The 27,500-nt window shown below is 36.9% G+C and overlaps 1 protein-coding gene across 1 annotated transcript in view; it reads left to right on the forward strand.

The window, feature by feature from the left end:
• Positions 1 to 27,500, forward strand: part of LOC136854674 (fat-like cadherin-related tumor suppressor homolog) — a 723,114-nt gene that overhangs the window by 430,695 nt on the left and 264,919 nt on the right. The window contains 1 exon segment of the mRNA XM_067131274.1: positions 22,743 to 22,871. Coding sequence (XP_066987375.1) covers positions 22,743 to 22,871 — 129 coding nt within the window.

A 27,500-nucleotide genomic window follows, 5' to 3' on the forward strand; every position in this document is an offset into this window, starting at 1 on the left:
AGTTTACTTTTTCTTTTAATTATATTATTATGGATCATTTTTTCTATGCACCATACCACTACACAGCAAATTTTATACTATGATAAAGTTACATACCACATTCAGAGATGTGTCTCTCATTAATGCAGAAGAGAACGTTGTTGACAGTAAAGACCCACGAGTTACACCAGATCGATCAGAGTTTGGAAACAGACCGGTACAAGTCAGTTAATTCCTTTCTCCCCACCATCCATACCAACACTCGTTGCTCCGTTTTCATAGTTTCCTTGCACACTGCTAACATATCTCGCTGGAGTAATTTTAAGATTTTGTTTTTTATAAACATTTCCCAACCTTCAAAGGTTTATGTAGCTTTCTGCCCTATCACTGTTAACACTGTATCAGCTCTAAAAGAAGTCACACCCATTCCATTCACTACACCTTAGCATATCATCCAAATTCTTTTCCCACCAAACCAGTCTCACTTCACTCAGAGGTTCGTTATCTCATTCATTAAATTGCTTGTGTTGTGCACATCCTCAAGTCTCATCTGTTTCTAAACAGTGTATAAGTTTTATCTAGATAATTATACAAAACATAAATCTTTTCCTAAATCTTGCGTGCCCAAACTTGTCAAGTTTCATAACAAGCTCCCTCATCCTTGTCTAAAACCGCATCAGTTTTTCCTTGCCAATCTTTCTGTAACCTGTCTTATTCCCCCAACAAAACCATAGTATACATTTACTAGGTATACTTGATAATGTTATGCTTCTATAGTGACTGGGTGCCTCTGTTACCATTCTGCTTAAAGAAACAATGTTTACATTCGTCGTATTACTCTGGAACATTTCCCTCATCCAGATATACAGTACCTTTAGCACCGTAGTTTTTCACTATCACTACCACGTGAGATTATTGCACCTGTAATCCCATTAATTACTCGAGTCTTTTTATTCATTAGCATTTTAATGATCGTTTCAGTATTCTCAAGTCGTTCGTATAAGCATTTAATTGGAATGTTTTACTCCGTCTTTTTACCATTTTCTCTCTATTACTTCAGCCGACAATTATCATAAACTTTTGACCCTTTCTCTCTTAATTTATCCACGATTTCTTCTTCTTCCTCATGCATACATCTACATGTCCCGCCCTTCTTTCCTGCGGCGGCATATGAAACATTTCACGTTATCCTCTACTAAACTTCATTATTTCGTAACGTACTTCATTTGGTCTTCTGTAACCTACCTTTACAACCCTAAGGATCCATTCTGTTCCATTTGTTCCATTCTGTTCTTACTTCTTCCACATAAAATTACCTGACTTTAATTAGCCAGATTTTTTGTAGTCTTCCTTTCCAATTAGAGCTACTTCTCCTTCCCGTTTTTCCGAAGTTGGCTAATGATTAGGTGTACTCCTCCAGCCTCCTATCTTCCCACGTAGCTTCCATGAATTGGCTTTTCCACGAACCTCTCTTTCTCGCCGCTTTTGATTTTCCAGATGAATTATGAGAAGTCTGTATTCAGCAGTGAAAGGATGAATTGGGTAGTGACTTTTTTCTTTTTATGGTGGCACCTGTTTCTGGCGCGAAGGGAGAATTTCTTTGTTTCCTAAACAAGCCGGATCCAAGGCATGTAATGGAAAACTTACCCAAAAATACTTTAGAATCAAAAGTTCAGAGTCCATTGTGCACACTGTTGCATTCAAACACACACGCACACGCTTTTATATGCATATATACATGTGTATATACATATACACACACACACACACACACACAATATCTATCTATTTATAATAATAAAATCCGAGTGGATCTGATCTTGTTTGCCCTCCGTCGGGTGACAGTAGGGGAAACATGATGTAGCCACCCACCCCATGCAAACCGGTTTGTCCGGCTCGGGTCGGGGCGGGGTAGGTAGAGGAACGGGAGGGTAGGAGAGATATCCACCCTCCTCCTGCAAACATGTTTGTCCGGCCCGGGTGCGGGGCAGGGTAGGTGGGGATCGGCAGGGTAGAGGAGGCAGCAGCACCGGGCTCCAGGGCGCGTAGCTTGCCAACAAGCTCGTTTATATATTATATATATATATATATATATATATATATATATATATATATATATATGCATATATATATAATGTATGTATATACCTATGTATGTGTATATATATATATATATATGTATATATATATATATGTATATATATATTTATATGTATGTATGTACATGGGAAAAGGCTTAATGGCGAAAGATGGAAAAATATAAATACATAAAATATACGAGCGTGAGAAGTGATAATATATATATATATATATATATATATATATATATATATATATATATATATATATATATATATATATATATATATATATATATATGAATACATAGAATATATGAGCGTGAGAAGTAATGATATATATTTTAGATATGTGTGCATGTGTGTTTTTCCACAATCAAATACTGTAACAAGTAACCAGTTACTATCAAATTCTCTTTACTTTGGGAATAACCTATACCCTAGATATTTATATGACAAATACTCCTACCCTACCCAGGATTCGAACCCATGCCTTTTGGGGCTGGAAGTGGCTTGACAGTAGCGGTAACCATCCAGCTGTCATGATAGATATAAGTGGAGTTTGACTCTGCTGTGCACCTTTCTCTCGAATTCAGGATTTGTACCTGGAATCGAAGTCAACTCTTCTCCTCCGATAGCTGATTGTTACTCTTCTAACATGGCTGTGTATGACTGTTAGTCAATTTTATACAACGTGCATCCATACATACATCATACACACAGGTTGTAGTTGTATAACATATATATATATATATATATATATATATATATATATATACTCGTATATATATATATGTATATATAGTGTATATTTATATATGTGCGTGTGTTTGTGAATGTATATATGGATTTATGGATTACATGCATAAATCCATGCATGTATTAGAAACAAAATGTAAATTTTTCGAAATAGTTTTGGTATTTGATGAAAAGGGTCGCCAAAACCAGAGCGGTTGGGAAAAATATCATATAAAGTTTAATTTTTTACTTTATTTGCCTGCGAAATAAAAGTAATATCTACATGACTACATCTGTTTTCATCTTTTAAATTTTCACATATTCCGTGGTTGTAATGGTAAAACAAAGTACCAGGGACTTGTGGTCCTGTGATCTGGACGATTAGGAATAATGCGCGTACACGGGCGCGTGCTCGCACACACACACACATATATATACATATTATGTGTGTGTGTTTGTGTGTTTTAGTTTTTTAAATTTTGATTGATATGCTTTTCTTACTCATTCTTAGTAGTTTATACCATTCATATGTTTCAAGTCAAGTGTGCATTTTTAATGGTAATAACGTTAAATAAGTGTTAGTGAGTTCAAGATTATGTTTCTCTAGATGCTCTATAGATGCATGAAAAATGCATTAACTTATGAGAGAAGTAATTAATATTTAGTAAATTAGATTGATTTTCCGATGTTTGTTCTTCATTTTCACGACGAATTTGGGCTCTTGCTAGCTAAGAGGGGCAATAGAGAACTAAATCCATCTATATAATACTGCTATTGACGTTCTTTTAGCCACTACATTTTAATTGCATTTATAACAAACACGTGTCGATTTGTTTTTCGATGAATAAAGGGGGGTGTGGGCTCTGTGAAAAGCAATGTTTTGCTCCTGACATATTGTTATTAGTGTTGGAACGACAAAATCTTCATTTATTCATGATGGATATTATTTCATTTCGTATTGAAAAATAACTCGATACCCGATAGAGCCCTTTATAAATCAACAGGATATCCCATTCGATTGCAGTTTTGTAACTGAAGTCACAGTTTGGGGAGAGAGAGAGAGAGAGAGAGAGAGAGAGAGAGAGAGAGAGAGAGAGAGAGATTTGTTTTTCGAAATGAAATGAACTTCTAGTTAGATCCGGTCTTGAACAAGAGAAAGAAAAATTGAAATAGTCTTCTAATTTTAAATCTGGCCTAAAATGAGAGAGAGAGAGAGAGAGAGAGAGAGAGAGAGAGAGAGAGAGAGAGAGAGAGAGAGAGAGAGAAATGAAATGAACTTCCAGTTAGGTCAGATCTTGAACAGGAATAAGAAAAATTGAAATAGATTCCTAAATTAAATCTAACGTTATACGAGAGAGAGAGAGAGAGAGAGAGAGAGAGAGAGAGAGAGAGAGAGAGAGAGAGAGAAATGAAATGAACTTCTAGTTAGATCCGGTCTTGAACAAGAGAAAGAAAAATTGAAATAGTCTTCTAATTTTAAATCTGGCCTAAAAATGAGAGAGAGAGAGAGAGAGAGAGAGAGAGAGAGAGAGAGAGAGAGAGAGAGAGAGAGAGAGAAATGAAATGAACTTCCAGTTAGGTCAGATCTTGAACAGGAATAAGAAAAATTGAAATAGATTCTAAATTAAATCTAACGTTAGAGAGAGAGAGAGAGAGAGAGAGGTGAAATGTACTTCTAGCGAGATCCGATATTGAATAAGAGAAAAGAAAAACAGATTTCTGAGTTAGATGAGGCCATATATATATATATATATATATATATATATATATATATATATATATATATATATATATATATATATATATATGTATGTATGTATATGTATAACATATACATATATATATATATATATATATATATATATATATATATATACATATATATATATATATATATATATATATATATATATATATATATATATATATATATATATAGAGAGAGAGAGAGAGAGAGAGAGAGAGAGAGAGAGAGAGAGAGAGAGAGAGAGAGACAGACAGACAGACAGACTTTTGTGACAGTGAAGCTCGCACCTAATTGATGAGTCTCTGCTTATGGGAGATAGCATGGAGAGATAAAAGCGCGTTCGAAACTTGCTAAAAGGTTTGCGTGCTCTTGTTTTCAAAGGAGGGTGAACTGCAACACAAAAGGAAATTTGCGTTGTTCTTTCTCTTCAGTAGTTTTTATCACCTTCAGTGTAACTTTGCCTAACTCCTGTTCACAAGTTGAATCGCCTGAAGTGCCTCTAGTTCCGTAGAGTATTCGGGAACTTTGAGAGTCTTCCTACTTAATACGATGTCAGGATACCCGATCAAGCAGCTACGGATGCCAGACTATTGTTAGCAATTGGCAGTTTTGCATTCCGTCACAAAATTAACTCTATGCTCATTCTTCAGTTTGAGGTCAAGTGGCTTTTTTTCTTTGTCTTTTTTTCAACCTGTGAAAGAAACTTTGGATGTTGTTGATATAATTGTTTGATGAATTCGATGAAATGGATTGTTGGTTGGGGGAGAAATGAATGGATGGATGGGTGGGTGGGTGAGTGGGCGTGAGATTGAGTCCGATGAAGTGGACGAGGAAGGTGTGTTTGAGGGGGATAGTGAATAGGTCAACTGAGCTCAATCGAACAAAGTAGATAGATTGGGGAGTGAGTGAATATTTGTACATACTTCAGGAAGAGGAAATAGATTGTTTAATGGGGGAGGGTTAGTGGAAAGGTCAAGTCAGTTAAAGCGGATGAAGTACTGTAGATGGGATATGAGGTGGGAGTGAGTAGAAAGGTTATGTTATCTGCATTGGGAAGGGATAGAGGTGCCCTCTGGTGGGCATAACTCTTCCATAGAGAGACGGAGGAGGGGCTTGATCATCTCTTGTAGAGGGGATATTATTTAATTGAAAACGATGAAATAATAAAGTATTTTTTTTCTCGGGCTTGGTGGGTGAGGCTGAACGGTCTGGTCTTAATGACGAACAGATGGCTGGGGTCGATTATGCGTGGGTGTTGTTCTGAACGTAAATCCGTGGCATAAGGTATTCAAGACTGAAACGATTCACGAATACGGCGTGTAAGGTTGAAGTGAGCGAGAGCCCAGACATTTTCTGGAAATTCGGTTAGGAAGCGAGATGATTAACGATTTGCGAGGCAAACAGACAGGGACCACAATAGAGGGAAGAACAAATTTTGAAGAATGATCTTGTCAAGGGAAAAATAGAAAAGGGAAGAGGAAGCTATTTTTAATGACAGTGGCGGTAGTGAAAAATGATGCGTTATAATACGAGTTTCATACCTTGGCTATAAATAGTTTCGATAATATCTTTGGGGATCGTTTTTGCATGTTCTGAGGTTGAAGTCTCGGCTATGAAGGGTCTGATACAAATGATCGCTAAGAATGTTTGAATTTACAAGTATATTGCGATATTGCGAACATAGAGAAAGGCACGCACACAAACATATATATATATATATATATATATATATATATATATATATATATATATATATATATATATGTATGTATATATATATATATATATATATATATATATATATATATATATATGTGTGTGTGCGTGTGTGTGTTACAGGGACTGTGTGAAATTCAGGGATTTCACGAAAGCCCTAGGGAATTTGTGAAATGAGCAACTCGCTTAGTAACATTTGATCCCCTAGGGCTAGTACTAAACACGGCGAAAGAGTGATTCATCTACGCTGTTTCGCCGTGTTTAATACTAGCCCCTGGGGAGTTAAATATATTTTGCTGTGTTTAGTACTAACTCCTGGGGGATCAAATGTTCCTAAGTGCATTTGATCCCCCCCAGGGCTAGTACTTAACACAGCAAAACACATTTGAACCCCAGGGGCTAGTGCTAAACAAGGCGAAACAGTGTAGATGAGTCGCTCTTTCGCCGAGTTTAGTACTAGCCCTCTGGGATCAAATGTTCGTAAGCGAATTGGTCATTTCACAAATTCCCTTAGAATTTCGTGAACTCCCTGATGTCACATATAAGCCACCTACGCCCTTCATTTGACACACTAGGTCGCCCTGTGTATTTACCACTTATACCTAACGCACCGCCGCAGTCACGAATAGCAGAGCAAAATGCCGCGAAAAGAAGTATTCATGAAACAACATCAGACAGACCAATAAAACTCCTCGCATGTGAGACGAAAATATTCAGCAAATGGCGAACGGGGCATCCAGGGAGGGAAGGAGGCCGAACGAAAATGAGAGGCGACATGAACTCGTTTAAAAGAAAATGGGTTTTGCCAGTATCCTCCTCAAGGAGGGACTTGCGAAACAAAAAATTCAATTATTCTGACAGGACCCCCATTTAGAGGGACTGAAAAATGTCGCTTCTTCCCGAGTGGCGTAAATCTGAGGAGTAATCCAGCTTCAAGTACAAGTCATCTCCTGGGTGTTTTAGGAGAGGAGAAGAGGCAGAGAGCAGTCTGCGTAACGTTCACACTTATTCTCCCTGTGGAAATGGGTGAGGAACGCTACGTGGTTGTGGCCAACAGAATTATCAGATACGAAAAATTAAGATTTGGAACTCGTACATCAGCAACAAATGTTAAATGCAAAGATATCACATGTTGAAATTTATAACAGTTTGTATGAATTAAAATTTTAACTGTAATAACAGTACATACGCCTAAATTGAACCCTCTACCATGACCAAACTAAAGCCGTCGATTAACTTATCATTGTATCTCATAATACCTCTAGAATCTGAGCATTGTAATCCGGCAAAAGATCTGAACGAGAAATAGTTAACAAAGTCAACAAAGCTTCTGAAATATGTACTGGAAAACATGAGCATTGCCTATTTGTTTTGAAATAAAAGAAAAACGTTTTCCAAGTAAACAGAAAAAACCTGAATAATGTTCCAGGAGCAATTTGTAGAGAGCAAAAACTGCACAAATGAATGAGACAGCACTAATTGACGCAATATACGAAAGTCGACCAAACCAACGGAATGGTTTTAGATCGTATCAGCCCACGAGCAATCTTCGTCTCGTATTCGTTTCCAAATCAGTAAATAAAGGCTCATTACAACCAGATAGACGCGCCATTATCCACCTCGATCACCTGTTTCATTTTAGCAGCAACATTAAAGTCACAGTATTCATCAAATGTATTTTATACCACCTGAAGACGCAGTGATATACACGCTTTCAATTCATTTTCAAACACACCCCGTTGATGCTAATGCTGGATATAGTATCTGACGGTTATTCGACTGTGGGGGGTCGCAGCCAGAGCAGAGAAGGGTACGAGGACAGAAACCATGTTAATATCATATGTATGTATGTATATATGTGTATATATATATACACATTGTGTGTGTGCGTGTGTGTGTGATTCTGGTAGCGCGCGTCCGTGTAAACCGGCGCAACTTAATCCCTGAAAGTAGGAGTGAAAGCGACGAGCAAAATCAGCGGAGCGAGCGAGGCAGGGCTCGTGATTGAAAGCAACAATCAATCGGAGATAACAAGGCCGGTGCAACACGACCAAGAGAGTAATGAGTCCCAGACCTATTACATTATCTGCCACAGTAAATAAACTAACAACTCGCATGCAACAGTGCTCCATTTTGTATGTGTTACCCATGATTTTACTGAGAACACTAACCTCTCTTCCTCACTATCCGTATTGTTACTAAGATACATAATTTTTTATAAATGTTCCAGACGAGATTGAAAAACGAGTAAAATTCCATTTCCACACACTTTATGTCATTGGGGAAACTCACTTTGTTCGCTTTGCATCATTGTTACCAAGTAGCTAAAAAGAATATCTCTTTTATATCTTATTGCATAATGCATCAAGTCCTTAATGACACGCTCACGCACATTCGTATTCAAGTGCTCCGATGTTAAATGTCAAATCTCAATATCTTAGAATCCTGATCTTGAGCTGCTCGCGCATAATTTACGATGACACTTCTGTTTCACATCATCTTCTTCATATTTCAATATATCTCGCTGATATCTCTCGTGACACTCGATTACCCCCAAATGACACTTGGGCTATTTATCCGTTGCATTTTATTAGCATAATATTAATGCTGGTGAAATAATTTCATTACATCTTTCTTCATTATTCTTAATTACTGTATCCATGCAGTTTACTGCGATATTTGGAAAATTCCCAGTTTTAACGACAAAAGAGCATGCGCAAACTATATATATATATATATATATATATATATATATATATATATATATATATATATATATATATATATATATAAATTTATATATATAAATATATATATATATATTTATTATATATATATATATATATATATATATATATATATATATATATTATATAATATATATATATATATATATATATATATATATATATAGTACTAATGGTTTTGGTTTTGTGGTATAAGCTTTTAAGTTTGTGTAGACTTCTCTTCATGTAATTGCCTCTTACCATTCTGTTATTTCACACATCAATTTCATTATTCTCCTAAAATGTTACTTGCTTGTTGCTTTTATTACTACGTACACTATTATTTATTGTTTTTATTTTCTGTATTTTTGTCTTATTTGGTATTCTTCACACAAGAAGAGTCACAAGAAAGAACAATATAAGGGAATAATAGCAAACGAAGTAAGAGAAAAATGGCTTTTTATATAGCGTTGGCGGCCAATAACATAAAGCTGCACCATATGAAAATTTGTGTCACATGGTCATTAGTGGTGAATTTGCACTGATTATTTATTATTTATATATATATATATATATATATATATATATATATATATATATATATATATATATATATATGAATGTCTTTATTGAAAACCAACATCGTCTGAAATATACAGTTTGCAACGTATAAATAGTGTCTTATTTGCTTTTTATCTTCATGTATATATATATATATATATATATATATATATATATATATATATATATATATATATATATATATATGTGTGTGTGTGTGTGTGTGTGTGTGTGTGTGTGTGTGTGTGTGTATGCTCAAAGTACGTGCAAACATACTTTTATATATATATATATATATATATATATATATATATATATATATATATATATATATATATATATATATTATATATACAGGGTGTTTCGAAATTAGAGACTCCCCCCCCCTTTACAGCATAAACTAAAATTGATATGGACAAAAACAAAATCATTCAGAACAGGTATTTATTTAAGTTTCTCTCTGAGTATTTAATATTTTGTGTGGCCTCCATCTGCCTGTACCACAGCCTGCATTCTTGAGGGGTATGATTTCAGCAAATCACAAAAAAGCTGTGACTCAAACTCCATTTCCCTGAGTACTTCGGTCACCTCTCTTCACAGGTCGTCAAGGCTTGGTATACCATCATAGTTCACTGTGTGTGCTTCAACACGATCCTTTAAGATACTACCAATGTTTTCACACACACACATTAAGGTCAGGGGAGCTACCTGGAAATTCACTTGACGAGAAGAAATTGATACCACTGTTTCAAAGCAGCTTCTGTGTCTGAAGAGCCTTGAAACATGGTGCCTTATCATGCAAAAATGTGACTTGTTCAACAGATAACACATTTTCAGAATCTTTGAGGAAAGGAAATACTCCACCAGTAAGCACAGTTTCTTTGAAGTATTCGCCATTCCATGGCTGCCCTTTTTCTTTGATGATCCACATTAACCGTTTGGCTGTGAAACAGAGTAAATTTCCAAACATTCAGGAAATTTCACAACTTGGCGTTATCGCTGATATCATCCATCTCTGCAGCGCAAATGATTTCATTTTTATGATTTGGCTTCCTGACTGTGTAAATGAAGAATTCATCTGATTCAGCAACATGGAGAAAGTCAGCTTCATCCCAATCTTTAAGAAATGAACCACAAAACCATGCACTGTCTTCTCTCTGTTGCTGAGTGATGTTGGGCTTGCTGATAACATGAAATGGCTTGATACCAGATTTTTTCAACTCACGATATACAGCAGTATAACTTATCTTCTTTCCCCTTTTTGTTTCTAGTTCAAGCGCCAATTTATGTAAAGACTTTCTTGGTCTACCCACTGTCTCAGCTATGTTGTCTTTTGACTCCTGAGAAAGGATTTCAGGCCTTCCAAGATTCTTACTCTTTTTGTGATGACAGTCATATGGATTTTTGTTCCAGTTTCTTTTAACAAAGGATTCATCTCTTTTAATGTATTTAGCTATCCAGGAATGTGAAATGAAGGATGCGCCAGCATCCCTGGCCTCTCTGAAGGTTATAGCCCGGATTCGGTCAATCCATCTGATTTCCTCCGAGTCGTTAGCAATGGCTGTATGTAACTCCGTCACTCAGTCTGAAAATACAAGAAATGTAAAATGAAAAATAGCTTAATAGAAACTTTAAATAATGTACTTGGAGATAGGCTATAGCAAAAAACTTCATAACTTTCCATTTGTTCTGTGGAGGGGCCTCTAATTTTGAAAACGGTATGTGTATATATATATATATATATATATATATATATATATATATATATATATATATATATATATATATATATATATATATATATGTGTGTGTGTGTGTGTGTACGTGTAATTTTGTTTGTACGTTACGTATGAACGTAAACATACATAAGTTCCCAGAACTCGTTTAAACGAAAGTAATCCAACTGATTATTCAGGAGAGACTATAACTATCACAAGCATTCACAAGAAGTGAAAATAGCTTCAATTTCCTAAAAGGAGTTCAGGGCACCAGAATGTGTTCTTTAACTGCTTTCTTTTCATGCGTTTAGCACCTTTAATTACTTTCCATTCCTTTTCTCTGATGGCAGTGTTTCTCTTACCACGTTTTGAATGGTTTTTCACGTTGCTCTCTCTCTCTCTCTCTCTCTCTCTCTCTCTCTCTCTCTCTCTCTCTCTCTCTCTGTCAGTGAAATAACAGTAGCCTAGAAAATCTGCTGCTTAGTCGTGTAGTTCCCTCGTCCTCAATCCGTGAAGACCTTTTTATTTCTATGGGTGTGACCTTTTTGCTCACATTCAAAGCGCGTCATGGCTGACTTGCATCCCACTGGTATGGGAGGATTGTATTTCCCTGCCATCCTGTCATACTTTCTTTATTAATTTTGGAGGATTGTGTAAAAAAAAGGAAGAAGAAAAAGCGTAGCCTGGGGCTTCCATCGTAAATCCTCTGACATTTGCCAAGAGTCCTCTTAATATCTAGCATTGTTGCGGATAATCCATCTTCGAAATGAACTGTGTTGGCAGTTGGTAGCCTTTTGACTCTCAAAATTGCAAAGGAAGGAAACATAAAAATTTGCCGGATCTCGAAAGAACCAAAATTGCATTTGCGTATTTTTTTATACTCGAGTAATTACTGAAATTGATCACATGCAAATTCAATTATTCATTTTCCGGCGACTGACTCTTGGTCCATTCCGAATCCAGGCAAGAGGGAGAAGCGCCGCTCGCTGAATTTGTCGGTGCCTTTTCGAAGTGGAGGAAGCGTGTCTTTGCTTCCCCTCGGTTCTCTGCCTTTCTCTATGTCCTTAGTCGGTCGTTTCGGAGGGCGGGTGGTTCATGTTCATGGGAACATCGACGATGTCTACTGTAGATGTCGCGCTGAACTTTTCAAAGAAACTGTATAGAGAGGTGAACGTTTTTTTTTGCATGTAGAACTTGACCCCACAAAATAAGAAATAATTCAGTGACTTTGCCCCTTTAAATACTGCCAGACTCGCCTGAAGCGATATTGAATTGTTCAAGGACTGTTGAAGAAAGCAGAGAATTTAAAGTTAAGGAAGAAAGTGACTTGAAAGGTTGATCAATAGACCGGTTGACTCATGTGTTCGTGACTTTCATAAAGTACACGTGGTTTTGTGAGTTTTGGCAATGCAACCAGAACGTGTGAATGGGAGGCAGTACTCAGAGTAATAACTTTAAACAAAGGGAGGAGGCCTCAAGATGGAGATAGAATAAATCCAAGCTGGAATTAAGAGTCTAGTTGTTTATTGGATGTAAGTTCTTATTTTTTGTATTTTACTCATCAAGAAGAAGTGTTGCTAGGCATAATGTATGATGCTCCATTCAAGGACACACGAGTCTTCCAACAATCGGAAGGACCTGTGCCAATAGAGCTCAATTGGATTAATAGAAGTAGACCTATTTGTGCATTGTAACGGCATTTGTGAGGCCGAAACACTTAGAGAGGTCGAAGGGACTAAGTTTCCAAATTCTCAAACATTATAGAGTCATGTACATATAATTGGGTAGGAAAAGATGTATCATTGAGTGAGGTCATTGATGAAAGGAAGAAAATGGACTGGAAAAGAAGAGATCCTTAGGGAACACCAGCAAAGATAAGAAAAGGCGCAGATGTAGCTTCATCAGCTGATTTATTTTTATCCATATCATGAAGATTCCTTCAAATCCTGCTTCTACTGACATCACAGCCTTCCAATTCGTGATCTTGTCAACAATTAAATTGGAGGTTTTTAAGATTAAATTTATGGAACCTACTATCAAGTTAGTAAGAGACCATGTATATCTTCACATTCTCAGATGGACTTTGTAATAAACGATAAAACAAGAGCATTTTATGGAATGATTTGCAATGGGTTCTTAAAGACTACAAAGTTTCGAATTATTTCTTCATTTTAGAATTGAGTTGTATTTCCAGAGGCGCCTGAATCAAAATTTTAAGGGCACACACATCAGTGAATTCATTTTTATTCTATTTTTCTCGAGTCTAATGGGTACAGTGGTAGCAATCACGACTGACAAGCGACAACCCTGTGTTCGATCCCTGAGGCAGGAGAGTTATATAGCTGCACTGCCGCGCTTCTTGGAAAATCCAGTGTACGTCGTTGATCTAAACTGCAAATTAAAAGCAGGTTATTACTGATGTATCTTGCTATTAGTCAGTTGTCATGGGTCGCAGTTCGGGTTGAATAGAAAGAGGTGAAATAGAAGCACAACGGAATTAAATGGTCAGTGCTCGGTCAAAATATATGATCTCGATGCGGTCATCATCACCCCACCATGGTGAAACCATTCATCAGATATTCTCTGTCTGTCTCTCTTTGTCTTGGATGCCGTATTTAGTCAGATGGTTGTCAGTAGGTTGCCTGTTTATACAAGCATTAGACAAATAAAAGTGTCCTTGGATCCTAGGTGATTTTTTCCATTAATCACCTTGAAAAAGGAAGTATGGGATTTGGAGTAAATGTTTCATATTTTCCATCATTTCTTTGTTTTTTAAAAATACCGTTGCATGTAGTTTTTAAAAATCTCCAGATGAAGTTAGTAATGGATAAGAAGCTAGTATGCTATCATACTTTTAATAACAGTAATGACTTGATCCACTTTCACAATACTGATAATGTTGTCAGATGGGAAGCTATCAAACATTATCATCGCCACAAACAAAGGAGGCTAAAACGAGTCGGCTGACATCCTAATAAAATAAAAGAACAGCCGTCCTCATAAACTCACCCAAGACTGAGCTGGGCCCCTGACACCTTGATAAGCTTAGCGCAGAGAAAGGCAGTTCATCGCCTCCCGAGAAACTTGACAAACAAAGAGGAGATTTTATTGCCTTCCTAGTAAATTTACCAAAGAAGAATCTGGTCTATCATCATCATAAATTTATTAATGAGGGCGTCCGACTATGGTCCTCTTGATAAACTAAACAAAGAGGAAGTTAGTTTGTTGTCATATTAATAAACTTGCCTAAGATGAATGCACTCACTCTCGTCATAAGTTTAACTAGAAGACACTAGTCCATGATGGTCTTGGTAAACCTTGTAAACATCAGATTTGGTGAATTAGTCACTTTAATATCAGCCAGGCAAACAGTTGAACGACAATGAAATTCTGATCACGGAAGTAAATTTCCTCTCGTCCTAGTAGACTTTCCAAAGAAGAAGCTAGTCCACTCTCGTCTTTACTAACTTTACACATAGGAAATTAGTTCATTATCTTGAGTCTAGGTAGTCCACTAGCATTCAGTTAAATTTAACTGACAGGAAACTACTAACTACCATCTCTCAGCTAAGCTTAACTGGCAGGAAGTGTGTTAGTCCACTATCATCGTTCGAACTGTACGTCGTTGAGGTGTGCTGGGAGCAGTCCCTAGATTTCAATACATGCCGAAGAATTACTTGGGAAACCCCATCAACTTCCTTGGGAGCCGCTGACGCAACTTCCTGTCCAGGGGGTGAATAAAGAAGAAAGAGCGAACTGCAGTGGCATCAGCATCTGCACTGAGGCATATTATGCGAAAGAATTAGGGTAATAACTCGGAGTAAAAGCAAGCCCCATTTGTCAGCTGAGACACATCAAAACTAATTCATTTGGCAGCTGCGTCCAGGGCTCCGACGACGCATTGCGAATTTAATTACGTTTAATGAAGAAGAGTTCCGTGTATACATAATGTATAAGCAAGCGGTTTGGGTACGTAAATTTCATTGAGAGCTGGTTGCATCGAAACTTTTTTTCTTTTTTAAAAATGTCATCTTCTTTTATTGCTTTTTTTATGTCAGGAAGACGAGACGGAACCATTTCAATCCACTCATCGTGTTAGGGCTTATTTATGGTTAGTGCATTTTACTCAAGCAAAGGCTTGTTCGATGATACGACTTTTTCTGAAGAAAAGTAAAGCGAGATTTTGCGTGTATCGGCAGAATCCGCTTCGGTTATTGCACTGGCACACGAATACTTTGTTGCATGTATTAGTGGCAAGATACTGGGAGATCACAAATACACTGGCTCGCGAAACGCCCCGCCGTTAGTCTTAATCATGAAGCCGTTTAGAAGTTGGCTCTGCAATAGGAAACGTAACATGTTGCTGTTGACTTTATAGATGACTGATGAGACACTGAATGTTGTTCTCAAATGGTTTTTAGCACTGATGTATGTGATTGTCCTTACAAACACAAACTGCTGTCTTATAAAAAAAATGCTCCCATATTTCCCACTTCAACTTATCCAAAGAATACCAAGGAGTGTTACACGACCTTGAAGAAACTCTTGGTCCGTCTCTTGGAAAAGGAAAATAAAGGAATTAAGGAACACAGCATTAAATGGAAAATTCCAAGGCATTTAACAAAGGGAAAGAAACAACCTGATTCCTGTCTATATGGGATGGGTGACCTGGCGAGCGTTAAGGCCTTTTCACACCGGATGTAATGCTAAGCGCGCCACGCTATGGCAGCCATGCTGCGGCGCGTGGCTTTTAATTGCTGGCATTGTTTTAAGCGAGGCCGTTCACACAACGGGTGCGAAGCTATGCTACCGATGTCTGCGACTTAGCTTTCATAGCTTCCAAGATTGCCGGGTGCGCGATGTTTGTGAACGTAGCTCGCCTCGCGCATGCGCACTTGGGTCTCACAGCAGATGTTCCCGCCTCATGGCTTAAATCTAAATATACCGTAAGTGTCATACAGTATTAACGTGGTGGTATAAAGTATACCTCAGCAGATTTACTGAAAGTAAAATTTATTTCCGGTAGTGCTACGTCAAGTTTTATTATTATTATTATTATTATTATTATTATTATTATTATTATTATTATTATTATTATTATTATTATTATTATTATTATTAAACAGGAACACTTTCAAATGGGAGAAGCTAACGTCCAGAGAATAAAAATGATTTTATAGATTAATACATAAATTAACTTTAAATATAACAGTAAAGATGAACAGCTTAACAATAGATACTTATATACTTGCATGCATTGTTCGCAGACATTCATAGCTTTCGGTGTGAACACACGCATAGCGAGTATAGCTAGCACGGCTCTGTAGCATAGGGTAGCGCGCTTAGCATCGCATCCGGTGTGAAACGGCCTTTATGCTACTGCCATGGAGGGATGGAGACAATGAAACATTCTCCTTCAGTCCACTGGAACAAAAAGCAATTTGCAAGTAGAAGCGAGATCTACTTTGAGAGAGAGAGAGAGAGAGAGAGAGAGAGAGAGAGAGAGAGAGAGAGAGAGATTTACCTCGTCGATAACCTCTCGTTTTTTTTAAAATTAAGTATGAACAGCATACGTTTTAACGTGGCGCTGGTCACTCCTGTTATTTGTCTTTATTTTTCCCTTATCCTCCCCCAGCGGCGACTCACGACAGTCTGTTAGCAAAGAGATGCATAATTCCCTGTTCGGTCAAGAGAAGCATGCAGAATTAATTCAGGGTAACGTCCCAAACCATCCTGCCTTAGCTCCATCCCTCGTGTGGTTAGGAAGAGGCTAAAACTAGCAGGGTATTCCGTCAGAGTCCTCTGAGGATATGAATAGATTCTTTTCTGGAATTAAATTAGTATCGTTGTCTTGCGTGTTTCCACTCATTTCCTCCTCTTTCCCTGCCTCAGTGACAACATTTCTTTCCTCTCCTCCTCCTCCTCCTCCTCCTCCTCCTCCTCCTCCTCCTCCTCCTCCTCCTCCTCCTCCTCCTCCTCCCTCCTCCTCCTCCTTTCCCGTCCAAGTTTTACTGAACTGCTTATCGTTGAAATGCTACTCATTGAAGTGATTCGTACTTTGGGCTTGAGCATCGAGGGCCGATGAAAGTATGATGGAAGGAGATAGTTTTCCAGTGTTATCGTGTATTTCCACGGCGGTGATCTGGGGATGACGGGGGTGGGGCGAGATTATCCGATGGAATACCGAAATCCAAACGGGATACGATTTGTCACATGTAATGTCTTTCCAGAAAAGGAATCTAAGCGTCCCAGTACATAATAAGTTTTAACGATTGTTCAGAGGACGATTCGCCGAAACTTGTCCCAGATCAAATAATTGGAGGAACGGGACACAAAACAGATGTCCAGATAAAAACCATTTTGTCTGAAATTGTTGTTGTAATTCGGTGTAAAGGTGCTGGTGGGTTCTAGTTGCCGGTTGATGCTGGGGGAGGGAGGTGACCCTGCTTGAGCTGTGGGTGGGAGAGGAGTGGGGTGGGCGGGGAGCCAAGACCCGTGGGACACTTTGTGAATTCGAATGGAAGAGTAGAATGTAGTTAGGGGTGGAGGAGGGAAGGTTCGGGTGGGAGAGGGGGGAGGTAGGGGCAGGGAAAGAGGAAGATTGTGGGCGCCGTCTAGATATGGTAGATGGTTGCTGGGTGATGAGTTTGCAATTATGGCTGCAGGGGGAAAGTATGACCGGAATATTAATTACATCTCGTTAAGGGTTTCGAATTAGGGCCGTGCTTCCACGCTCCTCTTGACATTTCTGGCGAGGTAACGTGGCTGCCATAGGTGCTGCTGCTCATGGGTAGACCACGTATGAGGATTTTCTTTTTTCTTTACAGAACTATTCCTTGGTTTTTAATGTTTTTCATGTATAAAGTTATAGCGTATAAGCATAGAAAGGAGCTTACGCATAAGAATCAGACATAAATATGCACTCCGTGTGTGCGCGCGCGCTTTGCTTGCTCGTTTAGAAACGTGCGGTCATGTGGAATATAATTATATATATAATATATTACATGTATATATATATATAAAACACATCACACACATATATATATATATATATATATATATATATATGTATATATATATATATATATATATATATATATATATATATATATATATATATATATATATATATATATACATACACACATACACAGTATATTGTGAAATAGTTTTGTCACCTGGAAGGAACAGAATGCGTAAGGCAGGTGAAAAGTGTATAAATTGGAAATCTGGAAGACAGCGGGAGAAGGTGACTGAAAAAGTGCTGATTATATGGAATGTAAAAGGAGCTGGACAGAGAAGCAAGACAGGGGCGTTGATTGGGGAGGGGGCAGTCGGCACGCTTCTTAAGGAACTATTGTTGATGTATGTGAAGCAGCTCATGTTGTGGAAGATTTTTGCATCGGTTTGGATTCTTCGGTTAACGGACTGACTAAACAGTGGTATTATACAATATATACATATACATAGTCAGTGGTATATATATATATATATATATATATATATATATATATATATATATATATATATATATATATATATATATATATACAGCTCTCTTTCAGTCACCTTCTCTGCTGTCTTCCAGATTTCCAACTTATACACTTTTCACCTGCCTTACGTATTCTGTTACTTCCAGGTGACAAAACTATTTCACAACACTCTGGTTCATCATTTTATTTGTGTGGCCCTGTTTATCACATATTTATTGTATCTACACAACGCACACACACACACACACACACACACACATATATATATATATATATATATATATATATATATATATATATATATATATATATATATATATAATATAAATGTGTGTGTATTAACCACCCGTAGGTATTTTTCTATTTTATGTGCGTGCGAGTGCATTAGTGCGTATTATTGTTAGCCGTTGTAGCGCTCTTGTTCTTTCTTCCACACTCATATAATCAATGAACATTTGATGCTGAAGTGTTGCCCTGACTGCATCATACTCACTCTTAAAGAGAAGCAGGTATTCAAGATGCGGCATTGGAGATCAGCAACATCCTGTAACCTCCCTCATCATTACACAGTTGTGACGGGTGGTTTAACGGGGCGCGATTAATAAAATGTATTTTCCACAAACAGTTCTCTCTCTCTCTCTCTCTCTCTCTCTCTCTCTCTCTCTCTCTCTCTATATATATATATATATATATATATATATATATATATATATATATATATATATATATATATATATATATATATATATTATATATGTTATATATATATATATATATATATATATATATATATATATATATATATATATATATATATATATATATATATATATATATATATATTTTGCTGTCAGCCGCCTCGAAAGAGATTAGTAGTTGGAACTCAGAATGTCTTTCAGTCAATCCGCCAAAAGTAATAATTTAATGAGTCATCCACTCATCTTTTTGGTTTCTCAGGTCTCATTATGTCCGGTCACTGGTTATTATTATTATTATTATTATTATTATTATTATTATTATTATTATTATTATTATTATTATTATTATTATTATTATATGAAACCTATTCATATGGAACATGCACACAGGGGCCATTGACTTGAAATTAAAACTTCCAAAGAATGTTTGGTTTTAACCTCTCACCGCAGACCCCACACTGCAGCAGTAATTCGTCATGATATAGAGCCAGTTAGCAAAGATCCTTAAGGTCTGTTATAAACTTGCAATAAATGAATACTGTATTGTGATAAGAGTGGCCTCTTTTCCGTGTCTTCAATGATAGGTTATGGGCGCTTATGCACCCACGAAGTTTGGGTTGCCTGGGTGTTTCTGAAGATGTTGAAACGCTTCCCTTCTGTACTATAGACTGGCAGATGAGTTGTTATTGTATTCTAACACAATTCTTATGGTAATGAAAGAAATGCTTCCCTGGAAAATCATATGAGAGAAATGAGTCAACATTGCTGAAAAATATGAGTGAATTTATAAAGTGCATGGTTAGCTGAGCGCATTTCCAAATTATTAATGGTACTACTTATATACGCAACTTAATTTTCTTGATTTTTCACACGGATCAAAGTATTTTGAAAAATCTCTTCGTTGCAATTTTGAATTATATAAGTGTGTCGATAGCTAATAATCATCGAATAAAGCAAAGAGAGAAATAAAAAAGTGCCACCCGAACGAGCGTCTGGCGTCGGCAGGACAGCATCGACAGAGGAGAGAAGAGATTAAGCAATGGCGGATATCCTGGGGAGCTCCAGGGGTGTGGGTGGATTGCCTGGGGGAGGTGACAGAAGGATGTTCCCATAGCATCACCGTGGTCGTCCCTCACTCCCTCTCTCCCTTTTCCCATCCTGGCGAATTCAGTTCCACGTATTTTGATGCGATGAAAAAGAGGGTAAGGCATTTTGCTTGTTGGATGGCGCGCTCAAAAATACCTAGGCTACATACGTTCACGATGATATAGACACACATACACACACAAACACATTTATATATGTAATATATATGAGCGTATATATATATATATATATATATATATATATATATATATATATATATATATATATATATATATATATATATATATATATATATATATATATATATATATATATATATATATATATATATATATATATATATATATACGCACACATACATACATACTAACACACTCATGTCTTCACACTCACTAATATGAAACCGGAAATATGATTTATTATCGAATCACTATGCCTTGGGAATAATTTATGCCTAAATGGAATTATAATTGGTTTAAACCAAAGGCTTAGGTTCGATTCCTGCCTGGTCAGAAGCACCTGTCATTTTCAATTTCCTTTGGGTTGAAGTTATTTCTAAGGTATAGGAAATTCGACATTAGTTGGTACTGTTGCGTTAATATATATATATATATATATATATATATATATATATATATATATATATATATATATATATATATATATAATATATATATAAACTTCAAGTTGATTCCCCAACAATGGGTAGCTCAAGAGAAAAACAAGACAGCCGCCGATGGTACTTTCAGTGCCAACTTCATGTACTTGGGTATTTATATATAAATCATGGTCAGTTTGTTAATTTTTAAAATTTTTCCAGAACGTAAGTACAATTTTCTCTGACTCTTTGAATTTTTCGGTTCATATGCAGAATTTCCTCAGCATAAGCTTCTAGCCATCAACTGTTAGTTTCCAGTATCCCCAGAGAATCGATTTATTCCCCGTTTCACTGCATGACCAGTATATTCGTTATTTTTCATTATTTCGTTTGTCTGTCTCAAAAGTATATGTTTTTTAACTTTTATTTTGCTGTATGCGAAGTACCGACATCAGTTTCCCAACCCTTGAAAGAGCACAGTGTAAATACAGAGCACCGGCATCGTATTATATTCCTGAATTTGACTGACATAATTTAGGACTTTTTTGTGGTGTCATTCTAGTGGAATCTTGATATGGTTACTGATCCTGGCATTACATATTTTTAGATGTCCCCTTTCCCCACTCTCTTCTCAGAGATGAATAGAAGCCTCAGGAACCTCTGGAATTATTTAGTCGTAAGGTCTATTGTCGTCCTTTTCATTATTATTATTATTATTGTTATTATTATTATTATTATTATTATTATTATTATTATTATTATTAGTAATGTGGTTGTTGTTGATGTTTTTCTTTTATTATTGACATGTATGTACACATGGACATTAATCTTCATAATATCCATTTATGTGTTATATGAAGGGTGAAACATAGCTCAACCTTACATTTATATTTCAACATATATATATATATAGTGTATTAGTGTTGCATAGGATTTGAATTCTGAACCTAAAGACTTATTTGAGTATTGAAAAAAAAGTTCTTTTTTCATATCAGTGTAATTGAGTGTTAGATGGACATTACTGTGGAGGAAGGACATGGTCCAATTGTGTGTGTGTGTATATATATATATATATATATATATATATATATATATATATATATATATATATATATATATATATATATATTATATATATATCTTTTTGCACTTGTTTTTCATGGTATTATCTCTGCTTCATTATGTCATATAACTTGTATGTACATTATATAAAGCTATGAGAACCCCATGTTATTTGTTCCTGATATTGATGTCCATTTCATTCCTCGTCGACTGATGTCGTGTCCATCTAAATGTGTTCAGAAGAATATGTGATAGTTTTTAACCTCTGTAAATACACAACATTGTAGCTCCCTCTCTTTCCTCCTACCCCCTACCCACCCTTGTGCCCGTCCTCCTCCTGCTCTCCTTGTTGCTATGAATGTGTCTAAAAATGCTCATGGTCATGATGATGGTGATGGGATGATGATGATGATGATGATGTTGATGGCAATGATGGGGATATGGTGGTGGTGTTGGTGATGGTAACTGTGGTGTTTGATATGATGATGATGATGATGATGATGGTGGTGGTGACGGTACAGGACGATGATATGGAGGAGGAGGATGGTGATCTTGATGAAGACGATGGTGGTGAGTCGTTATGGGCGTGGGGGGAATGGGTGTCCTTCACCCCCTCAGAGATCACCCCCCACGATGACCTCGTCTTCAGGGTAAGAGGGGAATAAGCGACACTGTGGAAACCTCTCCAAATATCTTTTCATTTTATTGCTTTTTGTTAGTTTCTTTTCTTCATTTTTTATTTTCTCCCCTTTTCTTTATTTTTTTTTAATGAGTCTGCACCAGATATACACTTTTATGAGCATATGATAAATTATACTCCAGCATGTTTACATTTCTATAACACTGTTGTGAGCATATCGTTGTGGATCGATGGGACGTTGATATGTCACGGTTTTGTTTGAGAGCATCTTCCTCTTTATTTCCCAGTGCTTCTACAGTATATTCCTTCTTATCATGGTTTGTCGTTCCTAGAGAAGTAGAAGTGTTTTTCACCCTTTTTATTTTCTCAAACTGCTGATATAGCCTCGATCCTGCTTGTCTTGAGGTTTGTTTCCCCTCAGACAAATGAAAAAAAAATGACTCTTAGTGACGTCACGGAGTGCCTCCTTGAGACGTGAATGGTACCCGAGTGCTCCCCTAGACTTTTTTTTAACACTACCACAGAAAAAAATCTCTTTTAACAAGATATTTTTTTCAATAATGAGTAGCATGAGATCGTGAAATGCTAGTCTTAAGACTGCTAGCGAGAACGATGTATTGCCTTAATAGCTAGATATAGCACCCAAAAGATCCACTAGCATCATTGTTACTAATGGAATGCTATCGGAAAGTCGCTAGGAATTAGTCACTGGAATGATCTTGGTTGAAGGACATGAGATTGCGTATCAGTGGTATAGATTGTTAGGAAAATAGATAAATAAAAGTTGCCTCATAGATTGAGAGCTAAGGGGATTGTATGTCAGTTGTATAAATTTTTAAATACAGCAGAGAGAGAGAGAGAGAGAGAGAGAGAGAGAGAGAGAGAGAGAGAGAGAGAGAGAGATTGGTCGCATTTATTCAGGAATAGTTGTTTGTTTCTCTCTCTTCCACAGAACTAATTTTGGTAGGATTTTGGTGGTCCAAAATCCGGAATTGCATTCTCGTTTCGATGTTTGGTTGGCATCCTTGACGGCTGAATAAACTCTGCGTTTTGATTGGCCCTCAGGAAAGGAATTGCCTATAATGGGGAGGATTTACGCCTCCCTCACGCCTTTTTTTAAGGGAGATTGATATGAAACGGTGTTAAATAGATACTTTTTTTTTTTACATCTTTAGGCACTTGTGTAGTCTTTCTTGTTATTTCGACATTTTTGTATTTGGGCAGTGTGTTCTCAAAGATTCAGATCATGCTCTCATAACATTCAAGTCCTTTAGAAAACGTAAAGAGCACTGGCGGTTAGTCTGCTTTTAAATTTTGTTAAAAAAGGACGATGTAGCCTTTTTATCTCTCAGTGTGACATGTTAATGAGTATGGGATGGGATTTGGAAAAGGCTAGTGGAAATAAGGTTCAATCACAGGACAGACTGGTGGAGTATGAGCTGTTGCTTGTATCTGTTGAATGATTGCAGTTGATGATGAACTGAAACTTTGAGGCAGTTTTTATTTATTCAATCTTATGCTTTTATTACTAGCAATCTGTTTGACATACGTACGTTGGAATGAGTACACACGATCTGTTCGGCACCAACGTATTCAAAGCTTCAGATTTTAATTTAAGGTACACTGTAGTTAAAGGAGAAATAAAATACTATTATAGCAATGGTCTAAGCAATTAGAGAGCGATGTCTTGATACAGTTATGAAACAACCGTTGACCTATTGAAAATTCCTATGCAATTTGATGCTGTAAAAATCCGTTCATTTTGTAGATTATTTTCTTATTAGAGCAATGATGAAAGGCTTGCAGGTTCAGGTAGGAGTGAGTCATGTTTCTCCTGCATTTGAGTGTTCAATTAAATGCAGTCTGTTGCTACTGTTAAGTGTTTGGATTGTTGGAATGGCTTGTTTTTGATGCAGTCACAAGCGAATCCCCTTACGGGACGCCATAGTATATGGGGTATTTAGACACCCCGTAAGTTTCGGTGAAGTGCATTAGTTTTTTAATTTTAGTATACATTTTCAAATTTCTCTTTGAATATTCCATGATGTTAACGGTGGAATCCAGTGCCATGAAATTATAGCATCATTCTGAGTAAGAAACCAAAGCACATTTTCAAGATTTTAGCTGTCGCGAAAGAATTTGTGATTTGGAAAGGTCTGTTATGTTTGCAAGCTCTCTGCTTTTGTTTGTCGGATATTGGCGTCATGGTTTGTCATTAGGAGAGGCTGACCTTTGTCTCAGTTTGTTTTTTGACTTGTTAGCATGGAGTGGAACTCATTTTGGTTTAGTTCTCCAGAAGTAATTTTATTGTTTTTGTTTCTTATTGTACTTTGGATGCATGTTTTTTCTTCCTGATTTATATTATTTTCCGTTATGGTTTTCGTCACTCCTACTTTTCGTTGAATTTCCACGTGTGTCTGTGTTACACGTTTTAACCACTTGTCTTTAAATGCATATACGTGTGTGTTCCGAAAATGTGGAATGGTTTTGAAATGCATTAATGGATTTTGAATAAAATTATGTCGGTATTTGAACGTCGCAGATTAAAAAAAAAAAAGGATCTAGCATGGCGTAGAGCTTTTGTTTATGTAGAGCGTTTTTATTGCCTTTTATTTCATGTAGACGGAATTTGCATTTTGAATTTTCACCGCTGGAATGTTCGTATTCACTGTAATAAAAGAAATGAATTTTATCTGCATGGCTGAAAATGCACTTTTCGTTTTGCATGAAGGCAAATGTACATTTGACACTGTAATTTTTAGTTGTAATTGCCAATTGTTGCTTCCTCTGATAGTGAAAAGTCCGTTATTATCAGATGTTATTGTTTTCTTTGAACGAGTCAACAATAGGCTCTTTATTATTTAGCTCGCGTTCGCCCTTCCAATCTATGTGTGTATAAAACACGCCTCTCTTTTGTATCCGTGTTCCAGTGTTTATTTTTATTCATCCCTGTACAAACATAGATGATTTAGTATTCATCAAACTCGTTACTGTTTGTATTGCGTAGTACATAGGGGCCTTTGTGGGGTTCTAGAATAAGACTGAAAATTTTATGATGTATTGCATTCTCATACGACCGCTCATCTTTTTAAATTTTAGAATGTATCTTTCCCCTAGAAGTTGCAACTCTATACATTCCAGGGTATTTTTCCTTCAGAAATTCCATCTCCGAAATTTCAGGAATTATTTTCCCCTCAGAAGTTTCATCTGCCACATTTTCAGAATGCATTTTCCCTGCAGATGTTTCATCTCCAACAACTCCAGAATGCATTTTCCCCTCAGAAGATTCATCTCCAACAATTCCAGACTGCATCTCCTCCTCAGAAGTTTCATCTCCGGCATTCCAGAATGTACCTTCCCCTCAGAATTTCACATCCAAAAAGTCCAGAATGCATCTTTCCCCTCAGAAGTTTCATCTCCAACCATTCGAGGGTGCATCTTCCCCTGTCAAGTTTATCTCTTAAAACTTGCAGAATGCTTCTTTTCCCCTGAAGTTTCATCTCCAAATATTCCAAAATGTATCTTTCCCCCAGAAGTTTCATCTCAGAAAATTATAGAATGCATCTTCCCTCAGAAATTTCATCTCCAAAAGTTCCAGAGTGCAACTTCACACTCAGAAGTTCCATCTCCAACAATTCTAGAACGCACCTTCCTCGTAGATGTTTCATCTCCAAAAATTCCAGACTGAATCTTCCCTGTAGAAGTTTCGGCTTCAGCATTTCCAGACTGCATCTTTCCCTCAGAAGTTTCATCTCCAACAATTCCAGATCACATGTTCCCCTCAGGATTTTCATCTCCAAAAAATACAGACTGCATCTTCCCTGAGAATTTCATCTCCCAAATTTCCAGACTGCATCATCTCCTCAGGAGTTTCATCTCCAACACTTCCAGACAGCATCTTCCCCACAGAAATTTCATCTCCACCAATCCCAGACTGCATCTTCACCTTAGAAGTTTCTTCAGACTGCATGTACCCCTCAGAAGTTTCATCTCCGAAAAATTCAAACTGCATCGTCCCCTCAGAAGTTTCATCTCCTAAAAATTCCAGACTGAATCTCCCCCTCAGATTTTTCTTATCTAAAAATTCTAGACTGTATCTTCCCCTTAGAAGTTTCATCTCCAAAAATTCCAGAGTGCTTCTTTCCCTCAGGACTTTCACCTCCAATAATTCCGGACTGCATCCTCCCCTCAGAAGTTTCATCCAAAAATTCCAGACTGCATCTCCCCCTCAGAAGTTTCATCTCCAGAAATTTCAGACTGCATGTTCCCCTCAGAAGTTTCATCTTAAAAAATTCCAGACTGCATCTTCACCTCAGAAGTCTAAAATTCCAGAATGTCTCTTACCTTTAGAAGTTTCATGTCCAAAAAATCCATATTGCATCTTCCCTCTTTCAAATTTCACCAAAGTGGCGTAGGCCATTTAGCAAAGGGGAGTTTTTACTTTAAGTTCACGTGCATGACGCACATCTGCCAGTCTCTAGCGCATTGGTAGGAGAGGCAAAACGTGGCCAGAAGTTGATCGCGTACCGATTTACGAGGCTTTTATCTACTCTTGCATGTTATGACTGTGTTTCATTTGAAAGTGGAGGAACGAGATGAATAACGGTTTGTCCAAACTGCGTGCATATGCCCGTGAATG

This window comes from Macrobrachium rosenbergii, chromosome 29, assembly GCF_040412425.1.
Source record: "Macrobrachium rosenbergii isolate ZJJX-2024 chromosome 29, ASM4041242v1, whole genome shotgun sequence".
Lineage (NCBI taxonomy): Eukaryota > Metazoa > Arthropoda > Malacostraca > Decapoda > Palaemonidae > Macrobrachium > Macrobrachium rosenbergii.